This window comes from Lycium barbarum, chromosome 8 (genome assembly GCF_019175385.1).
Source record: "Lycium barbarum isolate Lr01 chromosome 8, ASM1917538v2, whole genome shotgun sequence".
In the NCBI taxonomy this organism is placed as follows: domain Eukaryota; kingdom Viridiplantae; phylum Streptophyta; class Magnoliopsida; order Solanales; family Solanaceae; genus Lycium; species Lycium barbarum.
Window position 1 is genome coordinate 123434962 of NC_083344.1, and position 27238 is coordinate 123462199.

Consider the following 27238-nt stretch of genomic DNA (forward strand, 5'->3'; position numbering starts at 1 on the left):
ATAGGGATGAAATGAACCTATTGATGTCATTTGTGACTCAAGCAAGCACTTGACAATTTGCCAAATACAAGGAAGATGTTTTCTTCCTTAAAACAAGGAATATGTTTTCTTCCTCAAAACAAGGGAAATATTTTCTTCCTTAAAATGAGGCAGATGTTTCCTTCCTCAAATTATGGGATGGACCCAACAACAGCTTGGTCCATAACAGCAATTAAATCAGAAGTAAAGGTTCCTTCTTCAAAGCTAAACTTATACATAGCTATCCTCGCTCGTGGCGCGATACCTCTTGCCGTTCCAGGAGCATATCCGAAGTATGAAACTCCTTTAGCAAAACTACCAGCAGCAATGGAAGCAACATGTGTGCCATGTCCATCAGTGTCTCTAGCAGAATTCATGGAAATATTCACACTAGGATCATTAGCCGAAATCCCCTTATTGAAATAATTCGCCCCAATGAGTTTCCTGTTGCACAATGAAGAATTGAACGTTGTTCCTGTCTTGCAAATTCCCTTCCACTTTTTGGGAATTTCAGATAGTCCTGTCACACCCCATTTTAACCTGAGAGAGTTAAAATTAAAAGTACGACGTATTGGAGATTCTTGTTTTTGTTGGTTTTAAAGGAGTCGTCACCTAATTATTTATGGTGAATTAGGACACCTAAAGTTTATTAAAGTTATATTTAAAGTTAGCTCTGTTTAAGGTCTGCGAAATTTAAGATTCTAGGTAAGGGTTCAATTAATCTAAAGGGAAGGTATTAAGCATCCTTTAAGACCCATTAACAATGGTTGACCTACCGGACTTATGTTATTTAATTAAGACTAGAAATATAGATCTTGCAAAAACGTCCAACTAATTTAACGTAGTGATTTAAAATAACATAAATTTAGTCATTGAAAATAGCAGTAATAGACTGTAATTAGATAGTGAACTAAAGGATATCAAATTTTGCATGGTCAGCCAAGAAAGTCATTTATAAAGTTCATATTCCAAAATGGATTAAAGACTAGTAAGGACTCACGTTTTGAAAGCTCGTTTTTTTTTCCTTGAAAATGTTGCTGACGCCATTTTGTTTCTTATGAAAAATATAGAGTTTTGACATGGAAAAGGTTGAGACGTGCCAAAAAGGATCCAACTAGTATCTCATTGCCCCTTTCTATATGACATAACATCCTCCAAATTAAAGTCTTTGTCTAATTGCCCCTTTCTATATGATAACAGGTACTCTTCACTACTGCCTAAAAAAAACTATAGAATATTCCAACTAGTATCTCACGCTAATTCCGAGTTTTAAGAAGCAGTAAATATATAATAAAAAATAAATATTAGCCACACCAACAGATAATCAAAGATGGTATTGTAGAATAATGAAAGCCATTTTCGACTTTCACATGCGGTATGAATGCTCTGCAAGATGCCGCTTAGGCCATGTAAGAGAGAGTTGATGAAAGATATCGTATCATCGAGTCTCAAAGTGAGACTCTTCGGCTCCGGTGTTCATGCAAACAAAGAAAAGAAAATGTAAAGGATTAGAAAGAAAACTCGATTAAAGTGATTGTGGAGATTAAAGAAGAAAGTCAAAGAACTTATGCCGAACAAATTCAAAAATATCATATTCACCATAATGTGAACAATCTAGAGAAACAAGCAAATGCTAAACTGAACATGACCAGCTAGAATAGATGTGGAAGGTGCAAAAAAACTTATGGGACATGATTTGACGAGAAATAGGTAGAAAATAGATAAGGGAAATGTAAGCAAACAATAAACAAGTAAGGACACGCACTGTTACATTTTCCATATCTGTTATGGACATTACATTTCCATACCTAACTGTTATCCTTAGTTAAGACAGAATGAGATTGAGACAACACTAGAACATTGTAACTACTAATCCACAAATTCAACCGATTATCAAATGGACTGAGCAGGGCAGCCACCAGCTAGAGACTGTATGCAGATATTTAATCCCAAATTAGATTCGTATTAATCATTAGAGAACTACTCCAATCTGGAACTATGCTACACCAATATCTATATCGAATTAGTGTACGAACAAACAGTCTTGTTTTCCTGACAGGTATAATTCCAGCAGCCAAGCAGACGAGTACTGAAGACCACTAGTCACGTAAATCAACATAAACATCGATGAAGAATCCAAATAGGGGTGGCACTAGTCGAAGTTGGTTAAAACTAAACCGTTATTCCGAGAGAAAGGTGAAGACGACAGAGAATTGATAGTACTTTTTGCAAGTGCAATGAACTAAGGAAAATGCATTAACTCGAATGGAGTTACTCCTTATTCACACAAACACATAATCTCATTTATGCCAAAAATTATCATGAAGGAACATAACAGTCTACTTTTGTCCCTAATTTTAACTAACACTTCAGACATCATGAAATAGAAGAGTCGGTTCATGATTTGCAAAAAAGAATTTGAACAGCTATCATGTTAAACTATATATTCCGAACTGATCTATTCCAAAACCAACACATAATACACACCAAATCTCAAACATTATTTTCTAAATGCACACCTAATAGATTCAACTACAGGATAGCGACGCTTTTATCTGTTTAGTAGGAGGCAGAGCGAGATAAAGGATCGAAAATCATATTATAAACTTAACTGTATAGATTCATTCAACACTAATGCCTCGAACCAGAGAAACAGGACATAGAGTAGGCTAGTTACAGAAATGATTTTCGATCGCTTAAGTTCTCGTTTTGAAATCATCATAGCACACAGCAGTCCAAAACATGCTCAAAATCAGTCTACTACTCTTTCAACATGGACAACATTTGTATATATTTATCATAACCAACAACAACAAACTGGACATGGCAGCGGGATCAAACTTCTTTTTTTTTTTACCAGCAAGACCAACCAACAATCTCAGTTTTATTTAACCACAAACACGTAGTATGCTGTATGCACATAAGAGTAATTCAAGATCTCGCAAACATGATTTTCGGAGTAGAGTAATCTCAGTCATAGTTCAATAAGAATTCATAGGCATTGTTTTACAGAAATAGAGTCATATATCACACTTCGTCGCAGCATTCAAATAAGAGCAAGACAAACAATGAAAGACCTTTAAATATTATTTCTAGTATTAAAGGAACACCTAATCTTATTGGACAGAGACAACCATGATACAAGTTCAAATTTATACCACAACTGCAACTAAAGAAGGTAACACACGAATCTGCTCTAAGTTATTTCAGCTAACCCAAACGAACCCACGTTTAGACATGATCCCAGAAACTCAAACAACTTTAAAAATTATACCAATCTATCATATTTCCTCGAACAAGATAAGGGAGAAAGTGGTGTGGTATGGTAGCAAAACTTAACAGGAAAACTGAAAGAAGGAAAGAAAGTAAATGGAATTCAACACCTAGAACTTAAACAACAACCGAACGTGAAAACACCGAACTAAAAAAACGTAAGATCGATTTATACACTAAAATCATACAATAGCCAAAGTAGAGCTAAACTATCCATGAAATCAAACTAGCTAGTTCTTGATTTAAAACAAGCTAAAACAGAACTAGTAAATAAACATAACAAAGCAACAGAACGAAAATTGAACTAATTCATCCTATTTGACCAAAAATGAAGATATTCAGAGAAGAAAATTATACTAAAAGTGAACTACAAAATCAGTAATCTAACTTACGACATTAAAACTAAATTAAACTAAACTAATTACATAATCCTACATTGAACTGACAAAGGAGAGTTACCGACCTTTTGTTGGTGCAGTGAAATGGAGCGTCGAGGTCTCGAATCTACTCGAACACGACGAACAAACGATGCTTCGATTAAACCCAAAATTTTGGTTGTGTGAAAATATAGTGATTTAGAGTAATCCGGCTAAAGTTCACCGGAAAAGTGAAAACTACGGTTGGAAAATGGTGAGTGTCCCTAAACACTGAATCAATTCCTAAAATCCAAAAAAAATCCCCCCTTTGACAGAACAATTCGTCCTAGTTTTATAGGGTTTTCGATTCGGGTTTGAGGAAGAGAGAGAGGAGCGTAGGAGTCAGCGGCGTGGGGGACAAGGGGAAGTGGAGAGGAAAGGGAGAAAAGGAAGAGAGAGAGATCAGGAGATGAGGCGGATAAAGAGGAGAAAAGAGAGAGAGAGAAGGGAGGCGGAGAAAGCAAGAAAAGAGAAAGAGGAGAAGAGAAAGAAGTAGGGTTAGGGAAAGGAATTGGGCCGGACCCGAGTCGGGTAAAAAATAGAATTGGGCTGGTCCGTTTTGGCTGGCCCATTAATTTAAATATGGGTTAAAAATGTGGGTTGGGTATAGAAATGTGGGTTGTTTGTTTGGGTAGGAAATAATATTGTATTTGTATTTTAAGCCATTAATTTGCTGAAAATATTGGTCCTTCCTCCACTATTTTAATTATCTCTGGGCTTCTAATTTAGTAACTAGTACAATATTTGTTATGTGAAAATAAATAGTAATTAGTATATAGAAAGTAAGGATTTACAAACTGTTGTCTTGTAATTAATTTAACGATTCCAAACCCGAAAGTGAAATGACGATGAACATTTAAAATTTGTGATAAATTAATACTTGTAATGTTAAAATAAAAGTAGCGAATATAAATAGCAGTGAAAATAAAGTATCTAGCTCGTCAATAAATTTAGACGTCCGAGTGAATAAAATTAAATAAAGGAGGGACAAAATTGGGTGTCAACAGATGCCCCTCTTCGACCGAAGGTGATGTAAGAATCTTCGGGCGAAGAAGTTGACGTAGTAGCCAATTTTGTTTGGACCAACGAGTATGAGTTTTTTAAGAAAGTATGATTTAGGAAAATTGATGGAAAATATTATGAGGGCCGAAGGAATTGTGGAAAATTATGGCCGAATCTCAGTTTCGAGTTGCCTACCTATCTCGGGCTGCACGAGAATCAGGCCATATATAGTTCGAAAGTTTTTGTGGATTCATAATCTAGCGGGGGGGGGGGGGGGGGGGTTGTAGACAGGTGACGAGAACGTTCAAGAATGGAACACGTGCTTATAGCCTCCTAATTATAAATGTGGTGCACAACACACCCATAAGTAGGACTCTACTAGGCACGGTGTAAATTCTTCAAAGATGCCCCAGTGTTGAGTTATGGAGACACTGGGGTGTAGGAAGGAATATGAGATTGTGAAAAAGAGTAGATTTAGTAGAGTTTTAGCGGAGGATGTGAAAGAGAATTTAACCTACGTATCACGTGTTTGTGGACATAGGCGGAATTGAGTTCGAGAGTAGATTCGGGACCTTTGCTTGTGAGTTTGGTATTCCTCTTCAGCAAATTTGCCCCAGTTCACTGCGTAAGATAAAGTTCCACGTTGTGTTGCGTCCCTGCAGGTTGTATTTTCTGCCAAAACTGAAATTCATGTCAAAATTAGTAATAAAGTTGAAAGTGTAAAATTATAAAGAGTGTAAAATGATAGTAAATATGAGTGTGGGAATGAAAATGAAGCCGTGTGGCTAATGTTGTCTCTGGTTGTCTTCAGGGACTTGAATGAATGCGTGATGCGTATGCTGAGGATATGATAATATCTCTTGTTGCATTTGAAGATGATAGTGATAAGGTCTCCGGTTGTCTTCCAGGACTCGATGATAAATGATATTTGCGAATTTTAAGGTAAATTCATTAAAGTGGTAAGGTAGATGATGAAATAAAGGAATGACGTAAGGAGTAAAATAAGTGTATAGCCGTTCGGCTTATGCAGGTGAGGCCGTGTAGCCATGCGATGTCTCCGGTTGTCTTCGTAGGCTCAATGATAATTCCTGTAAAGTTCAGGGTAAAGTTGTTAAAGTTGGTAAAGTAAATGATAAGGTAGAGAGTAAAGTCAAAGTGTAGCCGTCTGGCTTATGCGTATGAGGCCGTGTGGCCATGCGATGTCTCTGGTTGTCTTCAGAGATTTGATGATGATTCCCGTAAAGTCCAGGATAAAGTTGTAAAGTGGATGATGTCTCCGGTTGTCTTCGGAGGCTCAATGATAATTCCTGTAAAGTTCAGGGTAAAGTCGTTAAAGTTGGTAAAGTGAATGATAAAGTAGAGAGTAAAGTCATAGTGTAGCCGTCTGGCTTATGCGTATGAGGCTGTGTAGCCATGTAATGCCCGGTCGTCTTCGGGACTTGATGATCTGTCTCCGGTTGTCTTCGGAGATTTGATAATGCGTCTCCGGTTGTCTTCGGGGACTTGATGATACATCTCCGGTTGTCTTCAGAGATTTGATGATGATTCCCGTAAAGTCCAGGATAAAGTTGTAAAGTGGATGATGTCTCCAGTTGTCTTCGGAGATTTTGATGTTGATTCCTGTAGAGTTCAGGGTAAAGTGGTTAAAGTAGGTAAAGTGAATGATAAAGTAATGGATAACGTAGGGGGTAAAGTAAAAGTGTAGCCGTTCGGCTGATGATGTTGACGGTATTGCGACAGGCTGAATTAATGACGCGTAATCCTGATTTGATTCGTCTTTAACCTACAAAATAGGTATATTCGTTAATGAAGTCATAAAGTTGTTCTGATAAAATAAAATTAAAGATAGAGTTAGAAATAAAGCCGTTTGGCTTTTGAGGCGAGGCCATATTGAGCCAGATGATGCTTTTCGGTCGTGATAGACTTGACATGTTGATCTCGCGGTCTTTTAATTCCTGCACTCAAAGAAAAATTCTTAGTTTGGGAGGGGGGAAGTTGATTCGTGTTGACTCGAAGCTTGTCGTTGTTGGCGCTCCATTCGTCTTGTTTGTTTGGATCTTGTGATGTCCGTTCAAATCTCGGTAGATGAACAGTAGTAAAACAATTGCAAGAAAGTATTTGATTTGGAAGGTAGGTATGTAAGTATATGTATAAGGAAATATAACTATACGTTATAAGTTGTGAAATATGTATGTGTAAATGTATGTATGTAAAGAAAGATATATATGTAAACGTATACCTATGTAAGTTGTAAAATATTCTGCCAACTTCAGATTGTGACGCTTCTAAAGTAATTGGTCTATAATACTTCCTGTCTGACAGCCTTAATCTTGTCGATGTCCAACCGTTCTTTCGTCTATATCTTTCCCAAAATATGCCCCAGTTTTGGGTTCAGAAGGGTGTGCTAAATTTATGTTGTGGTGTGACCGAACCTTATATAGGTTGCCTACGTATCCGCCAAGGAATCAGGTCAGAACGTAGTTCGTAGGTTCATAACAAAAAATGGTCTGAAGTTTTCTAATAAAAGGACCGAACCCGATGTGGATTGCCTACGTATCCCACCAAGGGAATCAGGTCGGCGTAGTTCTGCTATATAAATGGTAAAAGATTTGTTGGATTTTATCTAGGTGTGACGGATCTATATGTTAATAGTCTACGAATCCCGCCGAGGGAATCAAGCTCTGTGTGGTTTTCTTTGTGTAAGGACTTTGGATTTTCTATTATAGCGCAACCGAACCCTATGTGGGTTGCCTACGTATCCCCCAAGGGAATCAGGTCAGAACGTAGTTCGTACGCATGTCAATGGGAAAATTCTAACCTAGTATGACCGAGTCCCTATGTGGGCTGCCTACGTATCCACCGAGGAATCAGGTCAAGCGTAGTTCGCACGGGTATTAAAGGAAAGGTTGCAAACTAACCGTCTTACCTAATGTCGTCCTTTGACTTCTTCTTAGATTGCTAGCTTTCAGGCTTATGTCATCACCTATCGGCTATTTCAATTTCTTTCGAGTGGAATCTTGTTTTATCCTCTAAACTCTTTGTTGTATGTTATTTATTCGTTCGTTTTATGTCACAATCGTAGAGTTGGCAACTTTGAGTAGAAAAATAATAGATGATTAAGGAAAATCAGAAATGCATTCATAGTTTCTGCAATTTAAACTTCCCAACGACGAGGCAAAGCAACAAAAGTTTTGTGCGTGATTCAAGCCTCAATTTTAAAAAAACAATTTTACTACATGTTCAAACTACCAAGTCTCCCGGAGTAAGAATCCAATTCTCCAATGTCTCTCCTGGTTCGGCATCCCGGATGGTCGGTGTCTCGGTGTCAACATGAATCAACTCTTTGGGGATTAAATGAAAAGAAACATAAAGTGCAAACGATGTTAGTATCATTAACATATGTCTAGGTAAAGTCATGATCACGTAAAGTCAAGTAAGGCATTTAGCAAATAATTTATCAAATAGAGTCAAACAAGTTGTCAAACAAGTATATCAAACAATAACGCGTCCTAATATGCATGTGATCTCTTTGTGCCAGAGGTAGGCCTAACGTTTGTTTGAAGGATAAAGTGTGTCATAATACGTCATCCCATTGCTTTGATTGATTAAACAAATTCTATTTCCCCAAAATAAAGTACAAAAGTAGTGTAATATTTATTACATGTCAAATGAGTACAACATAAAGTGTTTCCTAATCTAAGTAAAGTAAATACAATTTCCTATGTCTAAATTTAAGCTCTGTTTTGTGATGTCATTGATCTTCGTCATTCATTGTACTCCAATGTAAATCCATACCTGTCATAGAAACGTTAGTCACTCCCTCCCTCCTAAAGTTTAATTAATTAGAGCAAATAGTCAATATTTAGGCACAGTTATCCTTCAAACGTGCATATAAAGTATGATTATTGTCGCTTGGGGTCGTGAACCCGCTTGGACGTTTGGGCAAAGTCATCTAATGGGCTTAATACACCAAGGGTATTAAACCTCCTAGGTCATGAAATGTATGTTCTTAATAAAGGGTGTTGGTTTAGCTCTATCTTAGGCTGACTAAGAGTTGTTTTCCTATGACACAAGGTTCCCCCAAGCGGACAACTTGGGAGTGGAAAGTCTGTGGCCGTCGACTGCACCGCCGATCGACTAAATCCACAAGATCGATCCAACTAAAAGGTAATTTGATAGTGAACGGGCGCGAACCGCGAAACCGTTTTAAGTGTGTGAATATGTGTGAGTTTTCCAGAAGTGGAGGAAATATGAACGGAATGACAGTTTTATCAAAGCAGTAACACATAAACAGTTTATATCAAACAAACAGTTTATATCAAGCAAACAATTAATAGCATGTAAAAACAGTTAACAAATGAAAAAGTAATTTCAAATAAGCACACAAAGCCTATTTAAACTAAGTCCGTTATGGTTAGAACCTAAGTAATCCCCAGCGGAGTCGCCAAGCTGTCACACCCCATTTTAACCCGAGAGAGTTAAAATTAAAAGTACGACGTATTGGAGATTCCTGTTTTTGTTGGTTTTAAAGGAGTCGCCACCTAATTATTTATGGTGAATTAGGACACCTAAAGTTTATTAAAGTTATATTTAAAGTTAGCTCTGTTTAAGGTCTGCGAAATTTAAGATTCTAGGTAAGGGTTCAATTAATCTAAAGGGAAGGTATTAAGCATCCTTTAAGACCCATTAACAATGGTTGATCGACCGGACTTATGTTATTTAATTAAGACTAGAAATATAGATCTTGCAAAAACGTCCAACTAATTTAACGTAGTGATTTAAAATAACATAAATTTAGTCATTGAAAATAGCAGTAATAGACTGTAATTAGATAGTGAACTAAAGGATATCAAATTTTGCATGGTCAGCCAAGAAAGTCATTTATAAAGTTCATATTCCAAAATGGATTAAAGACTAGTAAGGACTCACGTTTTGAAAGCTCGTTTTTTTTCCTTGAAAATGTTGCTGACGCCATTTTGTTTCTTATGAAAAATATAGAGTTTTGACATGGAAAAGGTTGAGACGTGCCAAAAAGGATCCAACTAGTATCTCATTGCCCCTTTCTATATGACATAACATCCTCCAAATTAAAGTCTTTGTCTAATTGCCCCTTTCTATATGATAACAGGTACTCTTCACTACTGCCTAAAAAAAACTATAGAATATTCCAACTAGTATCTCACGCTAATTCCGAGTTTTAAGAAGCAGTAAATATATAATAAAAAATAAATATTAGCCACACCAACAGATAATCAAAGATGGTATTGTAGAATAATGAAAGCCATTTTCGACTTTCACATGCGGTATGAATGCTCTGCAAGATGCCGCTTAGGCCATGTAAGAGAGAGTTGATGAAAGATATCGTATCATCGAGTCTCAAAGTGAGACTCTTCGGCTCCGGTGTTCATGCAAACAAAGAAAAGAAAATGTAAAGGATTAGAAAGAAAACTCGATTAAAGTGATTGTGGAGATTAAAGAAGAAAGTCAAAGAACTTATGCCGAACAAATTCAAAAATATCATATTCACCATAATGTGAACAATCTAGAGAAACAAGCAAATGCTAAACTGAACATGACCAGCTAGAATAGATGTGGAAGGTGCAAAAAAACTTATGGGACATGATTTGACGAGAAATAGGTAGAAAATAGATAAGGGAAATGTAAGCAAACAATAAACAAGTAAGGACACGCACTGTTACATTTTCCATATCTGTTATGGACATTACATTTCCATACCTAACTGTTATCCTTAGTTAAGACAGAATGAGATTGAGACAACACTAGAACATTGTAACTACTAATCCACAAATTCAACCGATTATCAAATGGACTGAGCAGGGCAGCCACCAGCTAGAGACTGTATGCAGATATTTAATCCCAAATTAGATTCGTATTAATCATTAGAGAACTACTCCAATCTGGAACTATGCTACACCAATATCTATATCGAATTAGTGTACGAACAAACAGTCTTGTTTTCCTGACAGGTATAATTCCAGCAGCCAAGCAGACGAGTACTGAAGACCACTAGTCACGTAAATCAACATAAACATCGATGAAGAATCCAAATAGGGGTGGCACTAGTCGAAGTTGGTTAAAACTAAACCGTTATTCCGAGAGAAAGGTGAAGACGACAGAGAATTGATAGTACTTTTTGCAAGTGCAATGAACTAAGGAAAATGCATTAACTCGAATGGAGTTACTCCTTATTCACACAAACACATAATCTCATTTATGCCAAAAATTATCATGAAGGAACATAACAGTCTACTTTTGTCCCTAATTTTAACTAACACTTCAGACATCATGAAATAGAAGAGTCGGTTCATGATTTGCAAAAAAGAATTTGAACAGCTATCATGTTAAACTATATATTCCGAACTGATCTATTCCAAAACCAACACATAATACACACCAAATCTCAAACATTATTTTCTAAATGCACACCTAATAGATTCAACTACAGGATAGCGACGCTTTTATCTGTTTAGTAGGAGGCAGAGCGAGATAAAGGATCGAAAATCATATTATAAACTTAACTGTATAGATTCATTCAACACTAATGCCTCGAACCAGAGAAACAGGACATAGAGTAGGCTAGTTACAGAAATGATTTTCGATCGCTTAAGTTCTCGTTTTGAAATCATCATAGCACACAGCAGTCCAAAACATGCTCAAAATCAGTCTACTACTCTTTCAACATGGACAACATTTGTATATATTTATCATAACCAACAACAACAAACTGGACATGGCAGCGGGATCAAACTTCTTTTTTTTTTTTACCAGCAAGACCAACCAACAATCTCAGTTTTATTTAACCACAAACACGTAGTATGCTGTATGCACATAAGAGTAATTCAAGATCTCGCAAACATGATTTTCGGAGTAGAGTAATCTCAGTCATAGTTCAATAAGAATTCATAGGCATTGTTTTACAGAAATAGAGTCATATATCACACTTCGTCGCAGCATTCAAATAAGAGCAAGACAAACAATGAAAGACCTTTAAATATTATTTCTAGTATTAAAGGAACACCTAATCTTATTGGACAGAGACAACCATGATACAAGTTCAAATTTATACCACAACTGCAACTAAAGAAGGTAACACACGAATCTGCTCTAAGTTATTTCAGCTAACCCAAACGAACCCACGTTTAGACATGATCCCAGAAACTCAAACAACTTTAAAAATTATACCAATCTATCATATTTCCTCGAACAAGATAAGGGAGAAAGTGGTGTGGTATGGTAGCAAAACTTAACAGGAAAACTGAAAGAAGGAAAGAAAGTAAATGGAATTCAACACCTAGAACTTAAACAACAACCGAACGTGAAAACACCGAACTAAAAAAAACGTAAGATCGATTTATACACTAAAATCATACAATAGCCAAAGTAGAGCTAAACTATCCATGAAATCAAACTAGCTAGTTCTTGATTTAAAACAAGCTAAAACAGAACTAGTAAATAAACATAACAAAGCAACAGAACGAAAATTGAACTAATTCATCCTATTTGACCAAAAATGAAGATATTCAGAGAAGAAAATTATACTAAAAGTGAACTACAAAATCAGTAATCTAACTTACGACATTAAAACTAAATTAAACTAAACTAATTACATAATCCTACATTGAACTGACAAAGGAGAGTTACCGACCTTTTGTTGGTGCAGTGAAATGGAGCGTCGAGGTCTCGAATCTACTCGAACACGACGAACAAACGATGCTTCGATTAAACCCAAAATTTTGGTTGTGTGAAAATATAGTGATTTAGAGTAATCCGGCTAAAGTTCACCGGAAAAGTGAAAACTACGGTTGGAAAATGGTGAGTGTCCCTAAACACTGAATCAATTCCTAAAATCCAAAAAAAATCCCCCCTTTGACAGAACAATTCGTCCTAGTTTTATAGGGTTTTCGATTCGGGTTTGAGGAAGAGAGAGAGGAGCGTAGGAGTCAGCGGCGTGGGGGACAAGGGGAAGTGGAGAGGAAAGGGAGAAAAGGAAGAGAGAGAGATCAGGAGATGAGGCGGATAAAGAGGAGAAAAGAGAGAGAGAGAGAAGGGAGGCGGAGAAAGCAAGAAAAGAGAAAGAGGAGAAGAGAAAGAAGTAGGGTTAGGGAAAGGAATTGGGCCGGACCCGAGTCGGGTAAAAAATAGAATTGGGCTGGTCCGTTTTGGCTGGCCCATTAATTTAAATATGGGTTAAAAATGTGGGTTGGGTATAGAAATGTGGGTTGTTTGTTTGGGTAGGAAATAATATTGTATTTGTATTTTAAGCCATTAATTTGCTGAAAATATTGGTCCTTCCTCCACTATTTTAATTATCTCCGGGCTTCTAATTTAGTAACTAGTACAATATTTGTTATGTGAAAATAAATAGTAATTAGTATATAGAAAGTAAGGATTTACAAACTGTTGTCTTGTAATTAATTTAACGATTCCAAACCCGAAAGTGAAATGACGATGAACATTTAAAATTTGTGATAAATTAATACTTGTAATGTTAAAATAAAAGTAGCGAATATAAATAGCAGTGAAAATAAAGTATCTAGCTCGTCAATAAATTTAGACGTCCGAGTGAATAAAATTAAATAAAGGAGGGACAAAATTGGGTGTTAACAAGTCCATCATATCTGATACTGGCAGATTCTGGCCAGACACCAAATTCAAGTGCACCAATGATAACATCTTGACCAAAATCAGAAGTCGGCCATAGCCCAGAAGCAGGATTGAGTTTAAGAAACTCAGGTGTATAAGTTGTGTGAGCTTCAACACTCCTATCTTTATAAGCCGAAAAGAAACCTGCTGACTTCTTGAGGGATTCAAGTTCATCTTTAGACAAAACAGCACTAAATCCATGAATGACATTGTCATAAGAATAAAGAAGTTTTGGAGTTGTATGATGATCATTTTCTGAAGTGGAAACTTCAATATTGATGGTGTCAATAATGGAGGAATACCAGTTGTGGGTACTAGCAAAGATTTTAGGCATAAAAGACTTGTCCAAATGGACAATGTAAGCACACCTCTGTGCTGAGATTCCTAAAAACGAAGAAAAAAGAAACCAAGAAAACATGAGAAGAGGTACTGTCTTCATACTTGTATACTTGTTTTCCTACTATGACAGAGCCTCCTTTTAATACACACTCTAAGAAATAGTCATGGTGGGTTATTTCAAATTTTCAATGGATGGTCACTTTACTGTTACTTAAATTGCACCAGCATCATTAAAATATTATTTGTAACGAAAATGTCACTCAACCTCTTTTTCTAATATCACAGTGTTAGGTTTTTGGATTTTTCCTTCCTAAGTGGAATTGGATTAATAAAACTCAATCCAATTAGGTTTTTGGGTTTTCCCTTCCTATGTGAAATTGGATTAATAAAACCCAATCTAATTTGAACCAGACCAATTTTGCCCAAAATTTTCTCTATATATAGGATCAATTTAGGTCTTATTTTGAGAATACAAAAGTGAATTCATAGCAGCAATATAGCGAGAAAAACGTGAGAGAGAAAGCAGATTTTCGTCCAGAAATTTTCTGCTACAGCAGTCCGCTTTAAACTGTGTTTCCCGATTCGTTAACCGTTGGATCGTGCTGAAATTTGAACTGGGGGTTCTCAACATCTGGTTATTCGATTTCAACGGTGGAGATCGGACGTTGTGGTCTGTAGCTCCAGTTGTCGAGTACGAACAGTAGCTCGTTTTTGGGGGTGATTTTTCTTCTTTCTTCGCTAATTTTGGTGCTATCTTTTATGTATTGTTGCTTCGTGCTTGGCTTTGTTGTTGTAGCCATTTGGAGAACATTGTTGTAACTCTTATTGTTTATGGTGGAGCTTTTGTGGGCCGGAGGTCCCGTGGATGTTTCCTCTTCACCTTGAAGGGGTTTTACCACGTAAATTTGGTCTCTTCCATTCGATTTATTTTTGCTTGCTTTGCTATTTTATTGTTGGTATAGCTGCTGCCCGGATTTCCATCTGTGCTAGTGTTTATTGTCTTTTCTTGGTTCAAATAGTGTGGGAAGTTTCGACTTGGGTATTTCTTCCGCAGTTACCTCGTCGTGCAATTTGGTTATTGCTTGTTTCTTCCCAACAAAGTGGTATCAGAGCCAATGGTTTGGTGGGACGAGTATGAAGATGGCGGGCTTGGCCCAAAGTGGACAATATCACATCATGTTAAGAGTATCTTTGGGCCGTTTTTGCTGAACAACTGGTATCAGAGCCAATGGTTTGGTGGAACGAGTATGAAGATGACGGAGTGTGGCGTGGGGTTCGGCTTAGTGCCTTTGCCGGTCTATGGGCCGGTTTACGACCTTCACCTATAGCTTTGAAGACGCATTCACAGCCTTTGGGCTTCGGTGACTGTAAATACTCTGACGATGTGGGTGGCACACAGACATGTTGAATCTCTGACCCGTGGTATGATAATGAGCCATGTGGAACGTAACTCATTTTTCTTTCCAGCTACCAATGTGGTACTTTGTTCACACACCCAACATACAGAACATTACTGAACATTTTTTTTATAACTGAAAAGGTTACTCAACTTTGCATTTGTATTGTAGACTTAATATTATGTCCATTTTCATTATGTGTCATTCGTTTCGTCCTAGTGGCTTTCTTCGATACTTTAGTAAAATTGAGTAACTTTTTTGTTACAAATAATAGTCTGATGCACTTTTTGTGATATTTGAGTAGAGTCGAGTGACTATTTCATTGCAGAAGATAGTTCAATAATTTCGAAAGATAGTTCAATAATTTCGACACAATAAAGAAAGTTTGAGTGATAATCCATGAAATAATTCCAACAACTTTGTCGTGTAGATAATGTAACCTGTCATTTTCTAAGTCTGCTTTTCGTTGAAGGAGAATAATATGGTTCCGTCAGTGACCTGTTAAAGTGGCGTGCTTCATGTGTACTACACTACACAAACAGGCTTCTCACATGGACCAAATTATGTTTGATGTGATAGATTGAGGTTATAATATATAGTTATTATCAAGTACTAAATAGTAGACCATATATCAATTGATTTATTTTTAAAAGTAGACCTTATATAAGAGACACATATATTATATTGTCAGGATTTTGACGTTAGATAAACATAAACTTGAAAAATCTTCAACATGTTTGTGAAAAAGAATTCTATGGACATTATTGAAGAGTTTTTTTTTACCTTCACAAAAGTTCTTTAAAGAAAGAAGTGCTTTGAGATTGTTTCTCGAAAATATCTTTTTCCACTAAGATAATACTTAAGTATTTTCAAGAAAGTTTTCAAAAAATTACAACTATATAAAAATAAAAATAAATATCCTTCCCACACCTCACCTTCAAAGTCTTTCAATCAATCAATTCACCATGACAATTGACAAACCATCTCTTCTTCTTAAAAAGTCTTGTGTAAAAGATTCCATAAATCTTGTCATCACCTCTATTTTGTTCTTCAAATGTGATACACACGGTAAGAGTCCATATTGGAATGATTTTGCAGTCAATCATAACATTGGGAGGGTTCATACTTTTCTAATTTACTATGCAAGCCAACTCATTCATGCCTCACCCCACCCTCTATTATTTGTGTGTCTACAAAGGATTTAGTTCATGTAGAAACAGAACTTTGTTCATAAAATGAACCTTTTACTTCTATTTCACTTTTTCTAGAAAGAAGTTCTAGAACGAAAGAGGAAACCAGGAACTAAACAGAAATGCACCAAAATTAAAATGCCATGTGCCTACATTAAAAATAGCTGCTCGAATAGTAATAACTCAAGACAGCTAAAAGTCCATGGCAACAGTATTTTGGAAAAATGGCAAATTAAGATCTTGGTTTCTCCTTCTTCTCCTTGAAGAGAACCAGGAGAGGTATATCAGAAAGCCTCACCACCTTGAACCTGACACCAGGAATATCTCCTACACTAGTAAGTCAGAAATCTCAAAAAATTTTATATATACACTCTTTTCGTCTTATTTTATACGAAAGGAGTTGTTACTATAAGATTAGCCTTTTGGAACAACGTATGAAGAATTTTTTCTTTTAAAGTATATCATATCTATATCTATATAAAGCAGGGACATGAGCCCGCTGACGCGGCGCTCTAAAAACCTAGCATTCCCATTTATCCCTTTTTACAATTTTTTGCCTTTTTCTGCTCTTTAAAATTACAGTTTAAAAAAACAAGCTTTTAACGAGAATTTCAACAGTCGCTTCTTTTCCTTGCGGGGAAAAAAATGCTCGCTGCATTTAACACAAAAAACGGTCGCTGCGTTTAACCCTCCTAGCAGAATAAATCCAAACGAAAAGTTCCTTTCCAAGCATGTTGAACATCAGTTTTCTAAGCCCAGAAAATAAAGGAGCGAAATAAACTCAAAAAACAGTAAAAATAGCACTTCACGCCTTGCTCTCCTTGGTCAGTATTTCTTCACCAGAAAATAGATTGAATAGCTAGGCCTAATTATCTAATATAGATAGCGTGATGACGATTCAGGTTAGTTGTTCTCATAAATTGTCTATTGAACTTCCTTTCATCAAGAATATATACATGTATCTGCTATCAAAATTTATTATCTGACTGATCGAAATTTATGCATTGATCACGTCATGTGCACTGTCCACCAAAATTGTTTATTTAAGTCGGACAGATTCAACAAAGGGTTAAAATGCTCTTTACCCACATGTTATCGATTTCATTTGTCATGAATACTCCATTGCTCTTTCTTTTATACTTCCAGATTTCAAGTATACATTCATGGTCCTTTATTTGCTATCATGCACAATGAAGGAGTTTTCAAGAACTTGACTTGAGCAGCATTCCTTCTGTCAGCAAGAGAAACCATGTTCCCCTACATATCTATGTGATTTTCATTCTTCTTTTTAATGTAAAGTTACCCCACTGCAGGTAAGTTCTTAAATGTTTCCCTTCATTTTTCCTCTTTTTTGTTGATTTAAAAACTTCCGTATAGTAATTATATTTTTCGATCAATGTCTGCTGAAGAAAATTCAAAATGTGTTCTTATGACCCTTTATAAATTCGTTTCATTTGTTGCTATGTATAGCAACTGATCTAAAGTTTGCATTATCAAACGCTTGGCGCTTTTAAAAAAGCATGTAGTCTACTCCATAATGATTCCGTAAAATCTGATGCAAAGCTTCCTATACTTGAAGATTTCTCTATTTGCTGTCCAATATTGTTTAGGCAGCCTAAAATGTTACACGTAATTGCAATGTTGGTGAGGTCTAAGAAATGTACTACCATTTTCTTTAGTCCTATCTGAATGTGAACTTGATTACTTTATTGGAGTTGATAAAATTAGGAGTGTTCATAAAGAAATTCGGTCTATATACCACATTCAAATTGTTGACGTTACTATTATTAGAACATTTTTACTACTTATTCTTTATTTTGTTACTGCTTATTCTTTATTGTTACTAGATTATTCTTTATTGTTACTAGATTATTTACTGCATAGGCTTTTATTTTAGTTTTCACTATTTTAGGAGTCCATCATAATCTTTTCCTTGATTTCTGGTGTAGTTCCACCGTAGGGGAGACTTTGTTAGTTTGCATTGTGTATATATTTCGATTCTTCATCAATTAATAAAAGTATCTTTTTGCTTCATCTTTCTCAGTTATTATAACTATTACTGATTTATAAAGTTTTTTGTTGCAGGTGTTGTAGAAAATCAGTAGTAATTCAACCGTGGAATGTGGAAATAGAGAATTTCAGAAGGTGTCTTGATATCCTTGTGTGTATGTATGTCGAGTAGATGCCTGTGTTGTTAGCATAACACTCTTTGTTGTTCTTTTAATTTGTTTTCCTTTTCAGATAAAAGATTGATTGTCAATGCTTTTAATTACTATAATGTTGTGGGTGACTAAGAAACGGGAACTTTTTGTCTATCAGAATCAATCATGTAGAGACGCTCCAAAGCAAGACGAATCTGTGTCTACCTACAACTTCAAAGCTCTCCCACTTAATAAAAAGGTACGTCAAGAAAACTTGGGGAAGATTTTATATAAGGAGTTCTGGGAACTGAACAACTATTTGAGTGTTCCGAAACACCAAGAGAGAAACCATAATGCCAATGGTAATCCGGACATGTATAGACTCTTATGTTGTTATTGTTATCTTTGAAATTCCAATAAGGACACATGAATTGTTTTGCCTCTGCTACATGAGTTCAATTTTCATACTGTAAAGAGAACTCATCATAATCCGCCAATTGATCTGTTTAATAAGGTTGATATTTTTCACATCTTTATGTTGATTGTTTCTATGGTGTACATTGTTTGGTGTTTCTTTTTTGACACAATATTGCAGTTATTACTATAAGATTGCCTACTTTTGTGTTGTAGCTCATCAAATAGTCATTAATTTTTCTTGATCTTTTTATTAGCTATCTCTTACATCTGAGCCCCAACCAGCTACTGCCAAAGTGCAGTTGAAAGCACAAGTCTATCCCGCCTTCCGTCAAAGGTTCCAGTTTTTTGTTCTGATCTTATTTAGTTAAACATAGTCTTGATTTTTTATTTCGTACATCTTTTTGGTACAAGGGCTCTAAAGAAAATGGATGGACTTATTTCCATCAAAATCGTGACGAAAGCAATAATTATATAGTGGTTCCTAGCTTCTTCCATCTCCATTCATGTTTCTAATAGGCTTTTCAAGCAGCAATATTTTCAGCATTATAATGGGTATAAACTTTAATCCTGTAAAATTCTTCTTTTAAGATAGTACACATGGAGAAGAGAAACTAGCTGATCTCAAAAGCAAAGGCAATTCAATTCGGTGGCGATGTGGGATAACTGTAGTTTGCCAGGTCTCTAACACCATCAATAATCGACACATCTCTGAAGCTCAGTGATGCATGCATGGTTCCAAATTTGCTGGATAATGGATTACCCTTCTCCACTTACGTTTTTGTTTGCCAAGGTTCGAATTGATCAGAGCCCCGGGGGAACTTTGCTTTTTCTTCTTATATGAGCCAACTTATCCCATTGACCTATATTTGAATTCTTGTAGGAGTTTGGGCATTTTTGGGGACAAAAACAGCACATTTCTTGATGTAAATGAAGACTTTTTTGCTATATTCAAAAGGCAGACTCAGGCGATGTAGCAATACCAGTACATAACAATGTCTGAACTTATCAAGTGTATTCAAATATTTAGCAACTTTATAACTTATATTTTAGAATCAATTTCTTCACATGTAAACCACCAGATACAAACAATGTTAATCACCATGTCATCATGTGAATAAAATGAGGAAGTGTTGTTTAGTGGGAGTTGTTCAGCTTTATTCATCAGTTTTCTTAGATTTCACTTAAATGTTATTTTCAAAAGGGAAAAGTATTGATCTAGCTTTTGAATGTTACATGTCTCAAAGAGACTGAGACATTAGTACTGTTGGGTCTCACATAGTCGTGATGTAAGCGCTTACCTCATCTTAGTCGTGATGTAAGCGCTTACCTCTTCTTAGTCGTGATGTAAGCGCTTACCTCATCATAGGAAATTCATTCCTATAAATAGGTAGCTTATGGTTCATTTGTATGAAATCATTAAGATCATTTGCTATACACATCCCAAGAGAGAAAAATCTAAGAGAAATACTCTTAGTGAAAGGCCTAAGTAAGAGAAGGTCTTTGAGAGAATTTTCTGTGGTAAAATTCTTGAGTGTAATTGGGATTGGGGTTGTGAGGTTGAGTGTTGTAAACACTTGTAATATTTCTTCTTTAATAAGATCTGCAGCAGCAACGTGGACGTAGCTCTCACATTGAGGGTGAACCACTATAAATCTGTGTGTGCTATTTATTCTTCGCTTACATCACGGCGTAAGTAGGTTCTGTCTAAGGAGGTTGGTATTTAAGTGGTCCAGCTGTGACCCTCCAATCTTTCCTGCGAACCTGCTTACAAAGGTCGGATTTGGGATTTAAATCCTAACAACTGGTATCAGAGCAACAGGTTGTGTTGTGATTTAGAAACGATGGGAGGCGAAGATGTTACGACGCACGGCATCGGTAAATTCGATGGTACAGATTTTGCGTTCTGGAGAATGCAAATTGAAGATTATTTATATGGCAGAAAACTTCATGAACCTCTGAGTCCGAAACCAGAGGAGATGAAACAAGCAGATTGGAATCTCCTCGACAGACAAGTTCTGGGAGTCATTCGGCTGACGCTATCGAAGAACGTTGCTCACAACGTGGCAAAGGAGAAGACCACCGCAGATATGATGAAGGTATTGTCTGACATGTATGAGAAACCTTCGGCAAATAATAAGGTATTTCTCATGAAGAAACTATTTCATCTAACGATGATGGAAAATGCTCATGTTGCTGCACACGTAAATGAATTCAATACCATTGTAAATCAATTGTCATTGGTAAAAATTGACTTCGATGATGAAGTGCAAGCTCTAATTTTGTTGGCATCCCTACCAAATAGCTGGGAGCCAATGAGAGCAGCGGTTAGTAATTCTGTCGGCAGTGACAAACTAAAGTTCAACGATGTTAGGGATCGTATCCTTGCTGAGGAGGTGCGCAGGACAGATTCTGGAGAGGCATCGACGAGTTCTGCTTTTAATGTTGAAAACAGAAGCAGAAATTATGACAGAAACTACAACCGAAATAGGGGCAGATCGAAGTCAAGGAATGGCAGGGGTCAATCCAGACCAGGACGAACATTTGATTGTTGGAACTGTGGAAAACCAGGTCACTTCAAGAAGAACTGCAGGGCGCCAAAGAAGGAGGACAACAAGGGGGCTGGAATCAACGCTGCTACGGAAGACATTGGCGATGCGTTGTTGCTATCGGTTGACAACCCGATAGACTCTTGGGTGCTTGACTCAGGAGCGTCCTTTCGTACCACCCCACATCATGATATAATGACAAACTACGTGGCTGAGAATCTCGGCAAAGTTTATTTAGCCGATGGAGAGCCGCTAGACGTTGTTGGCACGGGAGACATTAATTTGAAGATGTCAAATGGATTCTCGTGGAAGATTACAAAAGTTAGACATGTTCCAAAGCTGATGCGAAACCTGATCTCAGTAGGTCAGCTTGATGATGAGGGATATGATCTCAACTTTGGTAATGGGTCTTGGAAGGTGGCGAAAGGTGCTATGGTAGTTGGCCGAGGAAAGAAGATTGACACTCTCTACATGACGGCTAGCTGTCGTGATACTTGTGAGGACCCACAGCTGGGCGCTAACCATACTGTGAACCCCTGGGTACAGCTGGGCGCTAACCATACTGACCCCATGAACATGCGTACATACATACATACATGACATGCATACTCAGGTATTGTATGGGCAGGTGCCAACAGACAATTCGATATACGCTGCAGCGGCTGGTATCGAACCCGTGACCTCCCCCCTTTTGTTCTCCCAACGGAGACTGTGAGGACCCACACCCCTTGCGATGTGATGACCCCTGGGCCCTTGCGCCCCATGAACATACATGCATATATGACATGACATGACATACTCAGGTATTGTATGGGCAGGTGCCAACAGACAATTCGATATACGCTGCAGCGGCTGGTATCGAACCCGTGACCTCCCCCCTTTTGTTCTCCCAAAGGAGACGACTCTCACCATTGGTCAGTTAATTAACCGAGGACCGTCAGTTCCCTTGGATTTCAGAATTCCAGAAGAAGTCTGGAGTGGCAAGAAGGTAAATCTTTCATTTCTGAAAGTGTTCGGCTGCTTATCATATGTTCATAATGATGATACGGCTAGAAGCAAGCTTGATCCAAAATCAAAGAAGTGTTACTTTATTGGCTATAGTGACACCGAGCTTGGTTACCGATTTTGGGATGAACAAAATCGGAAGATCATCCGAAGCAGGAATGTTGTCTTCAACGAAGAGGTACTGTACAAAGACAAGCTGCAAAAGAATTCAGAATGTCAGGACAAGGAATCGGAAATAGTCGATTTGAGGGACTTTCCGACACCTGAGCCGCAGCCAGGTACAACCAAGGCAGAGGAACAAACAATCCGAGAAGGTGCTGATGAAAGTGCCGATTCTGAAACAAATAAGCAGACGCCAATCACAGAACTGCGTAGATCATCCAGAATCAGGAAGCCGATTCACAGGTACTCTCCATCCCTCAACTACATTCTACTCACTGATAGAGGGGAGCCGGAATGTTATGAAGAAGCAATGCAAGTCGATGAATCGACTAAGTGGGAGCTGGCAATGAAAGATGAGATGGATTCACTATCGGCAAATCATACATGGGAGTTAGCCGAGTTGCCAAAGGATAAGAAGGCATTGCAAAACAAATGGGTTTATCGGATAAAGGAAGAACCTAATGGAAGCAAGCGTTATAAAGCAAGGCTGGTTGCAAAGGGATTTCAACAGAAAGAAGGCATCGACTATACGGAGATCTTCTCTCCCGTAGTCAAAATGGTGACTATCAGAACTGTTCTTGGACTGGTAGCAAAGGAAAATCTACATCTGCAACAGATGGACGTGAAAACTGCATTTCTTCATAGTGATCTAGATGAGGAAATCTACATGCGACAGCCGGAGGGATTCAAAGTCAAAGGAAAGGAGAATCTGGTGTGCAAACTTCAAAAGAGTCTGTAGGACTAAAACAGGCTCCAAGACAGTGGTATTTAAAGTTTGACAGCTTTATGAAGAAAACTAATTTTTCAAGGTGCGAGGCAGATCACTGCTGTTACTTCAAAAAATTTGAAGACTCGTACATGATACAGCTACTCTATGTCGACGACATGCTAATCGTAAGAGCAAACCTACAGGAGATTGATCGGTTGAAAAAAGGGTTATCGGAAGAGTTTGCAATGAAGGATTTGGGAGCTGCAAAGCAAATCCTTGGGATGAGAATCAACCGAAGCAAGGAGGGCATCAAACTCTCACAAGAAGAATATGTGAGGAAAGTTATCAAAAGGTTTAACATGCATGATGCCAAGCCAGTCAGCACTCCCTTGGCTGGACACTTTCGGTTGTCAAAGGATCAGTCGCCGACAACCGAGGATGAGAAGAAGCAGATGGACAAGATACCTTATGCATCTGCAATCGGTAGTCTTATGTATGCAATGATATGTACAAGGCCAGACATTGCACATGCAGTGGGAGTTGTCAGCCGATTTATGAGCAATCCGGGAAAGCAACACTGGGAGGCTGTGAAGTGGATATTCAGATATCTGAAAGGCAGCTCGAGTTCAGCTCTGTATTTCCGAAAATCAAAAACAGGATTGCAAGGGTATGTTGATGCTGACAACGGTGGTGATATTGATAGCAGAAAGAGCACATCCGGGTATGTTTACACATTCGGAGGTACTGCAATCTCTTGGGTTTCCAAGTTGCAAAAGATAGTAGCTCTCTCTAGTTGTGAGGCTGAGTACGTTGCTGTGACAGAGGCCACAAAGGAAATGATTTGGCTACAATCTTTTCTGCGGGAATTGGATCAGGACCACGAGGGAAGTGTGCTATATTGTGATAGCCAAAGTGCCATTCATTTGGCAAAGAACCCGGTCTACCATGCTCGAACGAAGCACATACAACTCCGGTACCATTTCATTAGATCAGCTTTGGAAGATGGAGCGTTAGTGCTTGAGAAGATCGCAGGGAGTCAGAATCCAGCAGACATGCTGACAAAGGTAGTGACGATAGACAAACTGAAGAAATGTTCAGCTTCAGTTGGCCTGCACAAAGTATGAAACTAGGAAAGAGCTGCTGCATCGATCAAAGTGTGAAGACAAATTAAAATTAGTCTTCAAGTGGGAGATTTGTTGGGTCTCACATAGTCGTGATGTAAGCGCTTACCTCATCTTAGTCGTGATGTAAGCGCTTACCTCTTCTTAGTCGTGATGTAAGCGCTTACCTCATGATTGTCACGCCCCGAACCATGGCCTGGACGTAACACGGCACTCGGTGCCTGACTGCATGTGACCGAGCGAACCACATGGCCTGTTGAACTATCATGAGGCATACATGAGCGGAAATATAACGTGAATGCATGATGAGCCTTTATAAAATGTAGTAAGTCATAATACTTAATAAAAACACTTGTTTAAACATGAGTGCGGAAATAACATGAATGAGCCAAAAATGGCTATACGACTCCGAATGTCTGACATAGCATAACTGACTTGTCTAGTCTATGAAACCTCTATCATGAGTCTGACTGGAAAACATACTTACTGGGACAAGGCCCCCAGCATACCTTTAGATGCATAATTAATCATAAAGTAAAAGTTGACTAAACCCCGAATGAGATGGGGCTCACCAATAAGCTGATACGAGCAAATCCTAATGATCAGAAGCGTCGTCCTGTAAATCCGTACCTGCATCGTGAAATACAAGCCCCCGGGCAATAAAAAGGGGACGTCAGCACATTGAATGTACTGGTATGTAAAGCAACCGGAAGAAACAACATGGGACATGGAATAACATGATAAGAACTGAAACTGAAAACTTGGACATAAACATGAGCATGAGCATGAGCATGAGTACATATATATATATATAACATGAGTAAAACATGATAAGTGGGGAGAGAATTTCATAAACCGACAACATGATATCACCACGTGGATACGTGGAGTCTGGTACCTCGCCGGACCAGCAGAGCCCCTATACCTTGCCAGGGTATAAGGTAATAACGTACCTGATGGAACCATTCAGTGTGAAATTAAGGTATCGTCCTAACTGGGCGGAGCGATCCTTGTCCTATGGTGGCTACATAGTTTCAGGCTATCTGAGCCTTCTCGGTAATTCGTGCAACTCCCAAAAACATGAACATAATATAATTGGCTAAGAAGCCCATGATTTTCGTGAATTAACTTGTAATCATGATTCCACGAAATAACTTGTAACATGGTTTCGTGAATTAACTTGTACTTGTCTTGTAATCATGATTTCACGAAATAACTTGTAAACATGGTTTCATGCAATAATTTTGTAAACATGGTTTCATGAAATAATCTTGTAAAATAGTTTCATAAGATAACTTGTCATAATCTTGCAAACATGTTCTTGATTCATGAGTAATAAGAATATTTCGAAATCATATATATAATTGACTTGAAAACATGCTTGTAACTTGCTAGATAAAATCATAAAGTTTCATATGAACGTAATGAGAACACATGAGGAGGAATTCATGATTCATGGATTAAGCTGGGATTCCTAATATCAATAATGGAAGATTAGGAATACAATAACGAACATAGATACGAAATTCGTGTACATACATACATAATTACGGGCTACCAATATGTTGGATTTAATGCCCTAGGATTTGAACTTCATAGATTTTTACGAAACGGATCATGGGGAAGAACGTAGAGATTCCCACATGTGGATGGAAGTTCTACATACCTTAACTTCCCGCTTTTGAGCGTATCACAATGTTCTTCAATCCCTTCAACTTCAATCTATAGCAATACAAGCCATAGGGATTCTATATTAGCAACAATATTCATGTTTTGTTCATCTAAGCATTTTATCAAACACTTAGTGGGCATGAAGCTCTATGACCCTCATTAATGGTGTTTTCTTCACCAAATCCCAATTCTTTTACTTCTAGCCAAATCTACAATCTCAATTAGGTGTAATTAACATCATTCTTCATCACACATATGAATCCAACAATCCCACATCAACAATCCAACAATCCTAGCATAGTTCATATAATTCTCTTCAACAACCCAATTATTATTCTCCCAAGAATTCATCAATTCAAAACCATAAAGGATTAGGGAGTAGAAATATTACCTTTCAAGAGTAGTAATCACGAAATCAACACCCCCAAGTCCGATCTTGGGCTTAAAATGACGACAACGACTTGTACTACACTTTTTCCTTCACGAGCTTTGGGATTCGGGGCCTTAAACTTGGTTGATTTTCTACTTTCTCTCTCTAATTTCCCTTCTCTCTCACTTCCTCTCTCTAAAATCTGAATTTGGAGAAAGAAATGGGCTGCTAGGGTTATATTTTCCTTTTATACCAAGGGAAAATGGGTTTGACCCAACTTGAAAACGGGTTGAGACCTTTCTGTCTTAAAACGTCCATATCTCCTTATCCCGACGTCTCCTGTGAACCCACAACCTATGGTTGGATAGGTTTTTCAATTATCTACAACTTTCGTTCTTTGCGTTTTCCCAAATTCCCAAGTTATGATAGGGTTATGGCCTCCCGAAGTCAGGTGACCCGAAACGTATATACGGACCAAGATACGGTCACTGTTACGGTCCCGTAACACGAGGTACGGACCGTAACTTGGTACCGTACCTTGGTGAAAATTTCCAGTGAGGTTCTGGAAATTTTCGGGACGTTACGGTCCACTGTTACGGACCGTAACACGAAATACGGCCCGTAACGTCACCGTTACGCTGGCAGAACTTCCAGCGAACAGGCTTCAGTGAAATGGGCATAACTCTTTGCACAGATGTCCGTTTGACCCCCGTAAGAAAGTTTTCTCAAATTCCCAACGGATTTTCATGAAATTTGACTGGAAGGCAGACGTATCAAAAACTTAGCCGATTCTATAG

General features: G+C 37.7%; 1 protein-coding gene and 2 long non-coding RNA genes across 24 annotated transcripts; 1 reads left to right on the forward strand and 2 right to left on the reverse strand.

Moving 5' to 3' along the window:
* Positions 1 to 170: 170 nt before the first annotated feature.
* LOC132608279 (subtilisin-like protease SBT3) lies at positions 171 to 13812 on the reverse strand. Its single transcript, XM_060322328.1, has 2 exons — positions 13356 to 13812; positions 171 to 538 (listed from the first exon to the last, which is right to left on the reverse strand). Exons 1-2 carry the CDS (start codon positions 13810 to 13812, stop codon positions 171 to 173), a joined length of 825 nt encoding a protein of 274 aa, XP_060178311.1.
* Positions 13813 to 16193: 2381 nt separating this feature from the next.
* On the forward strand, positions 16194 to 19994 carry LOC132607087 (uncharacterized). 22 transcript variants are annotated; one of them, XR_009570181.1, is made up of 5 exons: positions 16194 to 16634; positions 17446 to 18468; positions 18541 to 18699; positions 19112 to 19647; positions 19738 to 19994. It is a non-coding gene; the product is annotated as an uncharacterized LOC132607087 (long non-coding RNA). The 22 variants fall into 22 exon arrangements; XR_009570171.1 differs by lacking the exon at positions 16194 to 16634 and adding an exon at positions 16643 to 17201; XR_009570186.1 differs by lacking the exon at positions 16194 to 16634 and adding an exon at positions 16643 to 17123.
* Positions 19995 to 24712: 4718 nt separating this feature from the next.
* On the reverse strand, positions 24713 to 26640 carry LOC132605402 (uncharacterized). The gene is made up of 3 exons (XR_009569172.1): positions 26463 to 26640; positions 26067 to 26122; positions 24713 to 25030 (listed from the first exon to the last, which is right to left on the reverse strand). It is a non-coding gene; the product is annotated as an uncharacterized LOC132605402 (long non-coding RNA).
* Positions 26641 to 27238: the final 598 nt, after the last annotated feature.